Below are 16,184 nucleotides of genomic sequence, written 5' to 3' on the forward strand. Positions count from 1 at the left end.
TAAGAAACAAGGAAATCACGATGGTGAAAGTCCTGTGGAACCACCACAACTTGGAAGAATGCACTTGGGAGACACGGGAGTCTATGCTCCAGCAGTACCCTCATCTCTTTTAAGGTTAGATCCCTATGTGTTTATGTGCCTTGTATGTGTGTTATGTTCTTTGCCATGCTATGTATGCTAGTGAGGAACATTCGGGGACGAATGTTCTTAAGGGGGGGAGAATGTAATACCCGGCTAGACTCCGGTATCGGAATTCCTACTGTCCGGTGGAATTTCGGATGTCGGGAACTTCTAGAAGGGTAAGGACATGTTTTATAAAATGTTTTCATGAATTTTAATGTTTTAAAGTATGAAACTAAATGAGTTTTGCATGAAAATAGCATTGGAGGAAAACCCAGGTTCGGCCGCCGAAAGTCAAGTTCGGCCGCCGAACATGCATGCGTTTTGGAGGCACGTTAGGCCCCCGAAAGCATGAGTTAGGGAAGTCCAGGTTCGGCCGCCGAAAGTCAAGTTCGGCCGCCGAACATTTGCATGGATGCGGAGGCACATTCGGCCCCTGAACGTGGCCTGGCCAGCCACTATAAAAGGGACCCTTAGCCGAAATGGGCGAGGTTTTCTTCCATTTCCGGCCACAGCAAGCTTCCGACCTTCCTTTTTCAAATCTTGTGTTCTTCCTCCAAATCTCTTCCATTTTTCTTGAGTTTTAAACTCACATTGCAAGTTTTGAGCATTTAAACCAAGTTTTGGAGCTTTGGGAACTCGGGAGCTCATTTTCGTGGATCTCCAAGTTTAGGTCGTCTCCCTCTCGATCTTCAAGAGGTAAGAGCCGATCTTAAGCTCCTTATATGTTTTAAGTAAGTTTTAAGTTGTTTTATGGGTAGAGATGCATGTTTAGGCTTGTTGATGTTTTGATGAACAATGTATGTTGTTTGTGTGTGTTGAAGTGTTGTAGTTGGGGTATTTGATAGTTTGAGACCCCTAGGTGTGATGTATGGTGTTTATGCATGTTTTAGAACGAGTTATGCATGATTGGTGAGTTTGAAGGCAAAAATGCTTAAGGGAGCCAAGTTTCTGCCCTTTTGCAGAAACCAGGTTCGGCAGCCGAAGGGAGTTTCGGCCGCCGAACATGGCTTGAGAGACAGCTTTAGGCTGCCGAAGCTTGCCCCCGAAAGTTGGAGTTTCGGCTCTGTCCGAGACTTTCGGCCGCCGAAGGTGCCGCCGAACATGCATGAGTTTCGCCTCTGTCTGGGAGTTTCGGCCGCCGAAGGTGCCGCCGAACCTGCCTGACTTTCGGCTCTGGAGGGACTTCCGGCCGCCGAAGGTGCCGCCGAAAGTGCCCTGTCCAGCCTTTTCTTGCATGCTTCCTAGGAGTGTTTTGAGGTGTTTTTAGGAGGTTTTTGGGGGTATGTTTAGAGTTTTGTTCTTGTTGTTTGGTGCCTCATTTGAGTCCACCTGTGTAGGTTCGGACCCGAGGAACCGAGACCCCCGGTTGTGAGATAGTCGTTCAGAGTTCGTTGTTAAAGTTTCAGTTACCAGGTGAGTGGAACAACCTCTTAAGTTTTAAAGTAAAGTAAATGAGTAAATGAATGAATCATTAAGCATTGCCCATGCATCATTATACCATGCAATATTTCAGGATGTTTGCATTAGAATTCACGAATATGCTGCATTGCATAAATTGATGTTGATGTGGATGGTTGTTGGGTGATCCATAGTCCTCTGATGTTATGTTATGATGATGTGTTATGGAAGACCAGCGAGGCCCATTCTACGCCCCTGGCACTATGTAAGAAAAAGACCAGTGAGGCCCATTCTACGCCCCTGGCATTTTAGAATGTTATGTTATGTAAGAGAAAGACCAGTGAGGCCCATTCTACGCCCCTGGCATTTGGAGATGTTGAGGGCTAATGGTGACAATACCATCCTTTTATGTGATTAGCTGTGATGTGTTGCATTTCATGAAAGCATGAATAAGAAAAAGAAAGAAAAAGTTAAATAATAATAATAATAATAAAATGAATAATAATATACCTAAAAATGGAGGAATTAAAGCAAATGTTTTTTTAGTTTCTGCTCATTGGGCTTTATAGCTCACCCCCTCTCCCCTAACCCCAGATGTGCAGGTACAGGGTAGACCAGGAGGTTAGACAGAGTATGAAGCAATGTTATGTAATAGTTAGATTGTGGACATGAAAAGTGTATTATGATGTAATGTAAAAGAGTTTTAAGTTATGTTATGTAATTTGAATATTGAGGATAGAGTTGTGCTTGACCAATACAGATTGTTAATCCCACTTGTATGTACATGGTCCTTATGATATGAGATATGAGCTTATGTTTCAACCAAGCTTATGTATGATGAGTTACCCCATTGGAGCATTTGACGAGGGCTCCAGTGGAGGTTTATGATATGTTTATGTTTATGTACAGGTTGAGCTTGGTTGTTATATGAGAATGTTTACAGGTTTATGAGTTTTGTTGATCATGTATGGGATTTACAGGTTTACAGGATATATGTTAGGCTTGCTACGGGTCCCGGCGGCCTTACGCCGATCTGGATCCTAGCGCCGGTAGCGGTCCGGATTTTCGGGCTGTTACAAGTTAAGCCTATAGAGTTTTACAGGATTGCTGAGTGGCTTTGTATCATGTATGGGATTTATCAGGTACACAGAGAGTATAGTTGGCTGACTACGGGTCCCGGCGGCCTTAAACCGATCTGGATCCTAGTGCCAGTGATGGTTCGGACCGTTACAGAGGGGTACCGGTTTTCGGGTCGTTACAACTATCAAATGTACTATATATACCCACTTTTAAGCATAATCTGCTGTCTGTAAGTCAAATGACACAATCAGACAAGTTCACCATACAATTTTTTCATGACCAATGTATTTTGCAGGACCTAGTGACTAAATATCCGCTGGCTATTGGGAGGATGCACCAAGGATTATACAAATTAAATAAAGAATCATTTAGCCATCAAGGAAACAAGTTGAAGACAGTCAATACAGCATTAACACCTCAGCATCATCAAAACAAATATGAAGTATGGCACAGAAGATTGGGTCACGTGTCTAGAAATAAGTTGTTGCATGGCACAGAAGATTGGGTCACGTGTCTAGAAATAAGTTGTTGCATCTAAATGTAATAAAGGCTAGTGATTGTGACTCCTATATGTGCACCATTTGCCCCATTGCAAAACAACAAAGGTTGAGTTTCAATAAAAGCAAGATTACCACTACAACATCTTTTGAACTAATCCATGTGGATCTTTGGGGTCCATATTCAGTACTTTCAATCTCAAACACAAGATATGTGCTGACTATAGTTGATGACTATACTAGAGCCACCTGGACATATTTACTACGACACAAACAATCTGTATTGAAGGAATTCACTACCATGATTCACAATCAGTTTCACAAAACAGTGAAGCAATTGAGAACAGACAATGGGACAGAATTCGTGAATCAAGATTGCAGCAAATGGCTGAAAGAAAAGGGCATCACCCATTAGAAATCATGCCCATACACTCCACAACAAAATGGAGTAGTAGAAAGAAAACACAAACACTTATTACAAGTCGCAAGGGCTTTAATGTTTCAGTCAAATTTACAAAAAAAATTCTGGGGTGAATCCATACTTACCGCCACCCATATCATTAACAGACTCCCTAGCTCAGTGATCAACTGGGAAACACCTTATACTCGCCTACATAAAGAAGACCCTAACCTTCATTCACTTAAAACCTTCGGTTGTCTATGTTTTGCAACCAATACCTTACGTCACAAAACAAAGTTTGAAGAAAGAGCCTTTAAGAGTATCTTCCTTGGATATGTTCCTGGAATGAAAGCCTACAAGGTCTATGCTTTGGACCTTAACAGAATCTTAATCTCTCGGGATGTCATATTTCATGAAACCATTTTTCTCTTCAAATCCCAGCAGGATACTTATGACCCTCCTAAAACAGTTTTACCTAATCCAGTATCAGAATCTGATCTATCAGTCTCACCTCAAATACATACCCAAAGCCCCTGCATAGACACTCATCACAATCATTCCCCCGAAACCCCAGGAACAACAGAATCAACATATGCAGATGAAGTCTCCATCACATCTCAATCATTAGACATCTCAACAGAAGACACTGAAGAAAGGACAGACATAACACCAATGAGGAGAAGCACCAGATTATCAACCAAACCTAGATGGCTAAATGATTTTGTTGCAGCATCTATACATCACGATAATCCTAGTGCATCCCCTAATATCTCAGGTAAAACTCCTAATAACTTACCCTGCTTCATTTCTGAACCTACCTTTACAACCCATTACTTGAGTTTTGTGGCAAATATATCTATGCTTCACGAACCAAAGTCATATCTTCAAGCAAACAAGGATAACAGATGGGTGCAAGCTATGCAGGATGAGCTAAGTGCACTAGAGCTAAACAATACTTGGTATTTGACTACTCTACCAAAAGGAAAAAGGACCATTACTTCTAAATGGGTTTACAAAATCAAGCATAGGCCAGATGGATCTATTGACAGGTTTAAAGCCCGATTGGTGGCCAAAGGTTTTAACCAGCAGCCTGGAATTGACTATATTGATAACTTTTCTCCAGTAGCTAAACTAGTTACTGTGAGAATGTTCCTAGCTATAGCCACTACCAAGAAATGGCCAGTGCATCAGTTGGACATCAACAACGCATACTTACATGGACATATAGATGAAGACCTATATATGTTACCCCCAGAAGGCTATGACAAAGCTAAACCAGGACAAGTATGCAAACTTATCAAAAGTATCTACGGTCTAAAGCAAGCAGGGAGAATGTGGAACAAAGAACTCACCAATTATTTGAAGCAGTACGGATTCATTCAATCCGCCTTTGATCATTGACTGTTCACAAAATCACAAAAAGACAGCTTTTTAACTCTGCTTATTTATGTTGATGACATACTAATAGCAGGAAACTCAGAGAAAGACATATCAGATGTAAAAACATACATTGACAAACTCTTCACCATCAAAGATTTGGGTTATGTCAAATACTTCCTGGGACTGGAAGTTGCACGTTCTGAAGCTGGCCTTTTCCTTCACCAAAAAAAATATGTGTTAGACATCCTTCAAGAAACAGGATTTATATATGCTAACACATCTGACTTCCCTTTACCACAAGGGCTTAAACTTGATAATATAACAGAATTGATTTTGACAGACCCAGACAGATACCGAAGATTAATAAGTAAGCTGCTTTACCTTGGAGTTACAAGGCCGGACATCTCATACGCAACGCAGCACCTCAGCCAGTTCATGCAACAGCCGCGACAACCCCATTGGGATGCAGCTCTCCACGTCCTCCGATACTTGAAAAGGCCATCCAAAACGAGGCCTATTTTTCCCAGTCCAAAATAACTTCAAAATCCGAGCTTTCTCCGATGCAGATTGGGCTTCTTGTACACTGACCAAAAAATCACTCACCGGCTACTGCGTCTTTCTCGGACAATCTTTGATATCCTGGAAAATAAAAAAATAAAATACTGTCAGCAGGTCATCCGCCGAGGCCGAGTACAGAAGTATGGCGGCAATAATATGTGAAATTAAATGGATCACTTATTTGTTAAGGGATTTTTATGTCGACCCAGATCTTCCTATTCCTCTGTACTGCGATAATCAAGCAGCCCAACACATCGCAGCCAACCCTGTATTCCATGAAAGAACGAAGCACCTGGACATCGATTGCCACATCGTACGCAACCATCTTTCCAAAGGTTTCATCTAGACAGTGCATGTGCTATCTCGGCAACAGATCACCGATTTGTTCACCAAACCCCTAGGTGCGGCGCATTTTCAAACCCTCCTGTTCAAGATGGGATTCCACAAAAACTAGGGTATCTCCATCTTGAGGGAGGCTGAAGAGATATAATATAATTGACCCAAACGACGCTGTAGAAGGAGATTGAGAGAAACATCAGCAAAAGAAGAAAATGACGCCGTATATAAAGAAATAAAATGGTGCCGCTTTATTTATAACTGCAGCATATCCTAGAGGCTTCTAGAATATTGTGGAATATTGTAGAGAGATCCAAAATTGTTAAGAATCTGTTACATTTCAGTTACCCAGCATGTATATAAATCCAATTATCATTCAATGAAAGTATCTATTTTTTCTCTACCAAACACAATTATTTTCACACAAACAGTGGTTGTTGCAAAGTCTTCCAAGCATCTTGGCTTGATAGGAACCATGGTGTTTTTCCTTATAGCTTGTACTAGTAGAATAGAAGCTTCTGGTTCTTGGTCATTTAGATTGGAATTATTAGATGTAGGAGAAGATGTGTTGTTTGCAAGCTGTAACAGAGTGGCAATTGTGGGTGCTGATATGAGGGGGGAATTTTCAATTAGTTTGTAGCGATTTTGAGGAGTTTGGTGGATGTGAGGGTAATGAGAATATTTTAGTGACTAATTTGGATAGGACTAAATGGGAAGTAGGTATACTTTTATGGATCTGTAAGGGAATAACTTTTCATGGAAAACAACATCTCTGGATATCAACCGCTTATTATTATCCCAGTTATATAGTTTGTATGCTTTCACACCCGGAATATAACCAAGAAATACACATTTGAAAGCTCTTACTTTAAATTTGAACTTTATGGTAATGTGTTTGTAGCAAAACACAAGCATTCGAAGGCTTTGAGTTATTCATACTTGAGTGTAAAGTCATGTATTTTCTCAAAGGGTGTTATCCAATCTAAAATAGAATTTAATAATCTATTTATGATGTGTGTAGTTGTAAGAATAGATTCCCCTAGAGTTTTTTGGGTCGGCCAAATTGAAACAATAATGCGCTTACTACTTATAATAGGTATTTATACTTTCTCTCTATTGCATTTTGCTATGGAGAGAAAGGATTTAATCTTTGATGTATGATTCCTCTTTCTTTAAACTCATTTTTGCAATTCTGATTCATAAATTCAGTACCATTGCCTGATCTGATCACTTTTACCATTTTTCCAAACTATGTATTGATTAAAGCAATAAATTCTTTAATTATGATAAACACACCAATTTTATCATAAAGCAAGTAGGTCCAGGTTGCCCTAGTGAAATCATCTACCATAATTAACATATACCTTGCATTAGAGATGGAGTGTATTGAATATGGGCCCCATAAATCCACGCGAATCATTTCAAAAGATTCTTTGGTGATTATTCTACTTTTAGAGAAACGTAACCTTTATTGTTTTGCTTTGGAACATATATCACAAACATATCATTGACAATCCTTCCTATTTATTACATTTAGATACTACAGCTTCTTATTTGATACCTGCCCGAGTTTCCTATACCATAATTCGTATTGATTTGATGTAGCTTGTAGAATTACTTGAGCAATAGTGGGCTTGATTTTATTATTCATAGGATATAGAGGCTGCTTGTTTATTCTATATAGCCCGATATGTATCTTTCCAGTAGCCAACATATCTTTAGTTAGTAGGTCCTAAAAACATAGGAGAATTGAATTGATAAAAGAAGGCAAAAACAATTGTATAGAATTATTTTGGGATTGAGGATTATAGCACTTGAATGAGTTACTTGAGTAATTGTACTATTAGGTAGTGTGACATGGCTAGGGCTAAACCGTTAGTTATATATAGAGAATACGGAGAGATTATTGCACATGTGAGTTGTGGCACTGTATCTACAATCTATGCACCTAAGTCTCTATCACAACAAGCATTGAAGTAATAGGTAGATGACGTAGATGCGAAGTTAGTGTAATTCACACATCCAGCCTCATTGATAGGGGTGTTCTAATCAGTCCAACCCAATTCAAACCAATAAATTTGGTTAAATTATTATATTGGATTGGCTTGGATATTTTATCCAATTGGTTTGTTGGTTAATCAATAAATAACTATTTTATATTCAATTACACATCCTGAATTTTAACTTTTATCTCCTCTACTTAGTTTTTGTATTTAGTTTCAATGTGTAAAATATATTTTATTTTTTAATTTCTATAAAATTAGTCGCATTTCTGAAAATAATTAAAATAATATGCAGAAATTATTTTAATTTTTTTAATTTCTGAAAAATTGAAATTAAAGTTATAATTTTTATTTTGAAATTAAATTCTTTTTTAATTTATAAGATTTAAAAGTGTATAATTTATAAAATTAATTAGATTTTTTTGCTTTGTTATTATTTGAAATTTAATATATAAATTTAATTATTTTATTTTCATTTAATTATTTATGATACATTCTAATTTATATTTTTCGATTGTGCTTTTATTATGTTAATAAATTTATAGTTGAGATCTTAATGATTTCTCATTATATTTTTAATAGTCGATGAGGTGTGGAGCTAGTAGATAGTTTGAATGGTTAATAAATTAAAACGATATATGATTTGGATTTGGATTGTATTTGGTTACAAAATCAATTAATTATATATTGTGATAAATGAAAATGATTTAAATCTAAATTTAATCCAAGTTTGATCCAAATCAACCACTGAACACCCTACTCGTTAGTAGTATTTTCATTGTTACCTTGATTGTAGTTTTTGATGCAACTTCATCATTTCTTGCATTAGCATTTCTATGGTTAGGTCAATCTTCTGTGGTGCATATATGTCTTCACTTTTTAGAGGAGTCTCATCAACTTGAGCAATCGAGTCACTTTTTCTTTCCTTGCTTATATTCATTGAACCCTTCTAGATATCCATTCAATCAAAAGTTGAAGTTAGGCTTGAATCAAGAAATTACAAGGAGAATTGATTATTTGGAGAGAAGTAATTAGCTAGATCTTATAAGTAAAATAAGATTTTAGACTACAAGAGAGAGAGAAATTACACAGAAAAATGCTTTGGTACCATGGAAAATCATAACAAATTTGTGAGAAAAAAATGAGAGGAAAAATGAGATATTTTTTATTGACAGGAATTGTACTTATATATTAAAATCAGAACCACGTGAAAGCTAACAAAACAATAGAATTGGTTGTACAGCTATAACCTTCTCCTGACTACTAGAACTTTCTAGACTATTATGTACATAAATACAAAACGCATCGTTTCTTGTTTTCTTTTCTGTGTGCTTTAAACGACATATTCCTCTGCTTCACTTACATACACCTAACTTATATAAATCATGCTAACCTGAAAACACATAGTACAAATCAAAGTAAAATATGTCCAGATAATCCATAAACATCCAAAAACAAAACAAAAAACACACATCCAAAATTAAAAAGCAGAAGATCTAATCAACTGCAGATGAAACGACTCCAAATCAGTGTAGACACATCAGCAAATGAACCAAAAAATCGTGCAACATCAAAAGAAATAAAGTCTTCAAATCTATTTGGCCCTTGTTTTCCAGGAAAACAACTAAAGAATTTGCTTAAGAATGTTATTTATTACCAAAGATGGCAACAAGTGGCAATAGCTCACTATGGTATTAATAAACTCTGAGAATCTCCAAGGAGCAGAATCTAAATCCTAAGTTGATCTCATAACATTCTTAAAATCTAATTCAATAATTTTTGAATTTATGGATTCCAACAGATTTAGTTGTAATACTGACAAAGAATAAAGCTTTACTGATGGCTAGAAATTTAGCTTCATTGGATTCCATCACCCCAGCTGGACATGAAATAATCGGCACAAATCATGAGTTTTTTTTTTTAATTTTTTGATTATATACATGCTGAAGCATAGCAGACTTAAAATACCGAGTAAAATGCATTATAAGACATGTTATTTATACACAATTTAGGGAAACTTTCCTTAATTTCAGGCCACGGAGCTTATCCAATCATCCCCAGAGCAATCACCCACAGCCACCTTCCTATTCACATTTTTATAAGAATATTGCTTGGCCAACAACACATAGATTATCATATTTGTTGTAGCAATCCCTGCTAATAGCCAGTAAAAATTGTCTAAACGACTACTATTCAAGTCCTTCCCAAACCAGCTCTTGCCATATTTCTCTGTAACATGATCCACAACTGTTATTAGCAGACTACTAACAAAGTTTGCAGCCCCAATCACACTAAGGTAGAAAGCAATGCCTAGGCTTCTCATTGAATCAGGAACTTGATCATAGAAATACTCTTGCAATCCCACTAGTGTAAATCCATCTCCTATGCCTGTGATAAAAAATTGTGGAGCCAGCCAAAACACACTCATTGAGAGTGAACCCTTGAGGGGATCCTTCTCCACAACACTTAGTCTCTTTCTCTCTACCATGGCTGAGACAACCATTGAAGCAATTGAAAAAAGCATTCCAATGCCTATTCTTTGGAGGATTGGGATGCCTCGCTCGTTTCTTGTCAACCTTCTTAGTACTGGTACTAGGACCTTCTCGTAAATGGTGACGGAGATTATCATTCCAATGGCTGCAAGTGCAAATATAGAAGCTGGAGGGATTAAGAAACCATTAGCGATCTTTCGGTTCATTGTGGTGCATTGCTTGATAAAGAATGTGGAGGCTTGTGCTACACAAATTCCAAATGGTAAGGTAGCTATCCAAATTGGTATCATATTGAGAATAAGCTTCATTTCCTCCACCTCTGTCACGGTTGCAAGTCTCCAAGGATTTTGCTTCTCGGCAGCATTTTCTTTATATTCTAAAACAGCCGCTTTGTCTAGAAATCTGCAATTTTTTTTCCAGTATACACGAATTATTATTGGAAATATAATGAATATATCTTTCAACATTAAAGAAATTAGACTTTTAGTAGGATAAACTCTGCAGTGTAAAATTTACCACTAAAATATAGTGACGAATTTTAGTTTGCCACTTAAAATCCGAGACTAAAAGTTTTAGTGGAGATATTTAGTATTTAGTAGCAAAATTTTGGTGTTTATTAAAAAATTTCAGTATACTCTAGTGATGATATTTTTCCCAATAAAATTTCGTCACAAAAGGTTCAGTTTATCATAGTGAAATCTGACCATGATTTTTTTTTCCCCTTCTGTTTTTGGTAGAAAAAAGTAGTTTGTTTACTTGAGCTTATGGGTATGGCAAAGAAGCCTCCCTTGGTCCATCTGCGACTTGGGTGCTTCATAGAGATCATCAGGATTGGAAGGATTTGGCAGGTTTCTTTTCTTCATAGCAGCAACAAGAACCTGCAGCATGGGGGTCAAGGGGCTGCCTTTCGGCACCCGAAAACGGTAAAATGGCCTTCCTACAATGAAGATGACTAGCGATAGAGCCATAACTACAGTGAGAACAATATCTGCAGCTCCCCAGCTCATATGATCCTGTACATAAACAATCAATGTCACACCAAGTAGGACTCCACTGCATAGGCCAAAGCTCCACCAATTAAAATACGACATCTTTTTCCTTCTTTCTTCGATGTGATCATCATCAAATTGATCGGCTCCAAAACTCTCTAAAGAAGGTTTATGTCCTCCAGTTCCTATGGAGATCAAGTAGATGGCGATGAAGAAGATCACTTCATGGACCTTCCGTGGCTCTGGACAAACATCTGCTTCACATGTTTTGAGACTCGGGACGAATTGGGTCAATGTTAAGAGAATCAAACCCTGGAAAAAAGGCCGTTCCAGTAATGTTGCAAAATAAGTTTGAATAAAAACTTAGGAAATTAAAGGCAAAAATTCAACAACTTGTTTTTGTAAAAAAAATCGGTTTGCAATAAATAAATCTGTGAAAATCAAATTATTTCAGGAATATATGAGATAAGATTTTATGTGTTTAATATAAACTCGATTTCATATGTGAATTTTTATAGCTATTAAATTAAATATTTATATTTAGTTTCACAAAGATTTAATTAATCTAGCAAATATTTTTTGTCAATAAAGTTTTATTTTTTTAAATATTATAATTAAATAATAAAAATTAATTTTCCGCTTATAAAATATTTTTTATGAAATAAACCAAATCTAAACCTACCTATATACTGAAACAACTGCACTGAATATATGAACCATCTTAGCAATGAGCTATTGATTTAAGATTGTGGATAATCTCTATTTGTTTTTCCCCAATAATAATGGAAATGAAAAATGAGATTACCAGAAGGTAGGTTATGGTGGAAACAAGAACAGTGGAGAATCGACCCAAGTAAGCATCAGCAACAAAGCCACCAAGCAGAGGCATCAAGGTGGTAACACCAGCCCAACAGTTTACACTCCTGGCTGCCGTTTTCAAGTCTTCATGCATCACCTTTGTCATGTAAATTATCAAGCTCGTTGCTATTCCAAAGTAACTCAGCCTCTCACTGAATTCAATTGCTGCCATATGTTATACATCAATCAAAATCTGACATAAAATATGTTTGCTTAATCCACTCGGTTAAAAATATCTTTTACGTTCTAAATTCGATCCTTATTTCAATATTTAAAATAAACAGTATTCGGTTCACATTAGACAAGTCGATGAAATTAAATTAGTTTAAAATTTTAATTTAATTTTTATTTTTTTCGATTTGATTTGATTCGATTTAAGTTAATTCAATATTTAAAACGTTTTTACCAGCATGAAGAAAAAGAGAAAAAAAAAGTCAAATTTTATACCAAAAATCACTATAATCATTGAATTAAGTAAAAATGAAAAAAATATTTAATTTGCAGATGACACAAATAGAATAAAAAAAATGAGGTGAGGCACTATTGTCATTCATATTATTATATAATATCCAAAAGCATATGGATATATAAGAAATAAAGTTAGATTGGATAAGAATCGTAGTACTAACTTTAACATTGCAAATGGACTCCACTGGTTTTTAGATTGGAATCAATTCATTCCTACTAATTAATTAATTTGCTTATCTCCGTAGATATGGAATATGGAATAGTACAGCCACTCTTATAAAAATTGCATATATATATATATTTAGTTAATAAATAAATTAAATATATAATATATAATTTCACTTTTAAATTTTATATAAAAATTCAATTTGCTTTTAAAAATATGCTTTTCATCTATTTTTTTTTTAAAATTGCAGCCCTTAATTTTTATGTTTATTAACAAAAAATACACTCTCAAGCATTTAAAAAAAAATATAAAATCGGCGGTTAGTTCTTACCGATAATAAAAAGAGAAGCTTTCCAAACACCGGTGGAAGCACGGAGAGGAATCCTTCCTTTATGATCCACAGAAGAATCATAAACCCATTTTTCTTTATCAATGCTTCTTGCTTCACCATCTTTGCTCGGCTCCATTTTTGAAAAAGCCAAGTTTATGGATATTAGCTATACTACCAGTTGAGTGAGGCCAAGAGGTTGTGGAGAAAGTGAGTTTGGCTCTCACCCTTTATATAGAAGAGGATTTTGCTAAGTTGACTCCTTATTTTTGGCAAAAAAAAAAAAAAAAATCTTTATTTGACAGGTTTCTAATCGCATGAGAAGAAAGAAAGAGTTGCTTGTATGCAATTATTGTGAAAGAGAAAATGGTATGCTTTCTACAATTTAGAAAATGTTATTTGGCCTCATAATTATGTCCCCTCTTATTTATTTTAATTATTTTTTTATTTGATTAATTTGTAACCATGAAATATTAATATTATATTATTAAAATAAAATAAAAACAACCCAAGAAATGAGATGATGTTGCGAATTTTTTCTCTAATTTTGAATCTTATATACAGAATACCTTTAAAAAATTTGAAAGAGAGTGTTTTGTTTTTTAATGAGTTTTCCCGGCATGAATTTGAATTAATCGAATAAAAACATGTTGAGTACAGTATTATTCAATCAAAACTGGATGTTGATATAAGGTATCAAAATATGAATCTGAATTAATCGAATGAAAACATGTTGGGTGTAGTATTATTCAATCAAGACTAGATGTTGATATAAGACACCAAACCGATGGATTTATTGTTCAATTAAATTGTCTAATGCTTTAATTGGTGTTTTGCTTTTTAATGAGTATTTCCGGTATGAATCTGAATTAATCAAATGAAAACATGTTGGATGTAGTATTATTCGATCAAGACCGGATATTGAATAAAACACCGAACCAATGGATTTTTTGTTCAATTAAAATGTCCAGTGCTTTAATTGGTGTGTCATTGAAGCTTAATTAATGGTGCAATTTTAAAAAAAAAAATTATAGTTTAGTGATATTTTAAATAAGATTCTTGATAAAAAAGATTCTATAACTTTACACATAATATTTTCCTTCTATCATGGTTAATAAATAGTAATTATATTAAATCCTATTTTAATCCTTAAAATTTAATAAAACACATAATTTAGTCCTTACATTTAATTTAGTCATAAATTTTTATTTTATTTGTATTCTTTTACAATTAATTTTAAATATTATAATTATCTTTTACAATATATAGATTTCACTAAATAATAAGAATTAAATTATATTTTATTAAATATTATTGAGAAAAGTCTCATTATACTAATTATATTGCAAATTAAATCATAAAATCCTACTGAGAAAAGGTGCTTTACAAGGTAATTTTTTAAAAAATTTTCTTAATTAAATATATAAGAAATTTGCTAATTAAGCATAATTATAGATAAATTGAATTAATTAAGTCCTGTAATAATCTAAGCAAAAAGGCTTCCAAGAGATATGGTCTAAAGTTCTTCAGCTAGATTAGGGCTTTGGAATATTAAATTAAACTTACTAACCCAACTTTGATTATTATACAAATTAAAGTTTACAGGGCAACAGCAAATCACTAGTAAGTGGTTTGAACTTGATGCTTCATGTGTATAGTATTTTAGGTTGTAATAGATAGGAAGCTAGGTTTAAGCTTATTCTAGAATTTTGAAACATTTTACACTAAAGAAAAATTTTAAATATGATGGATTTTATTTTATTTTCTATGTATATCTAGTTAGATCCAATAAATAAAGGCCAAATAATAGACTCAAGTTCAAGCCCCACTAAAAAAAAAAAGTAATATTACAAGCTAAGATAGGATTATATTTTTCTTGGCCAATCAATTTCAAACTTTATTCTAAAATATATTTTTAATTGTAAAAATGCATTGAAATTCATTTAATTAAACTTTACTGAAAAATTATTTCAATTTGTATAAAGATATGAATAACTGATTTTACAATATGGTTAATTACATGAATTATGGGAATTTGAAATAACACAAATCAAAACCTGTCCTATTAATGGTTAGTGGTTATTGCTGCATGTTCTCCCCACTGATGCAAATTTTTGAAAATTAGGGCAATATGTAAAAATGTTTTATTTTTTAAATTAAAATTAAATATTATTTTATTAAAAAATATTTTTATAAAACAATTCACAAAATATTTTTTCAAATATAAATTATTTTTCACAATTTATTTATTTATTTTGGATTACTCCTGTTTCTATATTATCTAAGTGGTTTGGTTGGAGAAAGGAGAAGTTGGGTGTTCCATTTGTCAAAAAATTAATGATAATTATAATGATAATTCTTGAAGAATCTAATGGTAATGCTTAGCAAAATTTTTATAATTTTTTATTAATCAATGGTTAATGGACCATTAATTATGCTAAGCATATGATGATTAAACAAGTTCCCCAACTGGCAGACCAATAGACAAATGCCTTCCATAAACATTGAGTGGAATCTCAAATAGTCAGTCATCGCACATTCAAATAAATTTAAAAGATGTTATATTTTATTTTTTAATTTTTTATCTCTTTGTAATTTTAATAAAAAAAATTTAAATATTAATAATTAAGAGTGAATAGTATTATTAAATTAAAAAAATTAATCGAATTAAATTAATTTTAAAATTTAATTCAGTTTTTTATTCCTTTTGATTTGGTTTGATTTTTAATTTTAAAAATTTTAATTATTTTGATTTGATTCAATTTTGATAAAAAAAAATTAATATAATTAAACCAATTAATAATAATATATTATTTTTTATAATATAAAGAGACTAAATTATAATTATAATTGAAATATTTCAATTAAATTTTAAAATATTAAAAATAAAATATAAAAAATTTAAATCAATTTGATTTTTTGTTCAAAATCATTTTCATTCGATTATTATAAATATTAAAATTTTAAATTTCAAATAAATTTAAATTGAACTTATCGAATTCTCACTGAATAAATTAAAATTTATTTTATAATAATAATATAATATTTTCAAAGTTGATTTTACAGACTAAATAAACACGTTAAATTAGTTATTTTATTTTTAATATA

General features: G+C 33.6%; 1 protein-coding gene across 2 annotated transcripts; it reads right to left on the reverse strand.

Annotated features, from left to right (window-relative positions):
* Positions 1 to 9,591: 9,591 nt before the first annotated feature.
* LOC110623666 (protein NRT1/ PTR FAMILY 5.6) lies at positions 9,592 to 13,421 on the reverse strand. Of its 2 annotated transcripts, none has more exons than XM_021768670.2 (4): positions 13,080 to 13,421; positions 12,062 to 12,279; positions 11,024 to 11,568; positions 9,592 to 10,669 (listed from the first exon to the last, which is right to left on the reverse strand). In XM_021768670.2, exons 1-4 carry the CDS (start codon positions 13,213 to 13,215, stop codon positions 9,805 to 9,807), a joined length of 1,764 nt encoding a protein of 587 aa, XP_021624362.1. In that variant the 5' UTR covers positions 13,216 to 13,421; the 3' UTR covers positions 9,592 to 9,804. The 2 variants fall into 2 exon arrangements, with proteins under 2 accessions (XP_021624362.1, XP_021624363.1); XM_021768671.2 differs by having other exon boundaries at positions 12,062 to 12,266; positions 13,080 to 13,218.
* Positions 13,422 to 16,184: the final 2,763 nt, after the last annotated feature.

This window comes from Manihot esculenta, chromosome 9 (genome assembly GCF_001659605.2).
Source record: "Manihot esculenta cultivar AM560-2 chromosome 9, M.esculenta_v8, whole genome shotgun sequence".
In the NCBI taxonomy this organism is placed as follows: domain Eukaryota; kingdom Viridiplantae; phylum Streptophyta; class Magnoliopsida; order Malpighiales; family Euphorbiaceae; genus Manihot; species Manihot esculenta.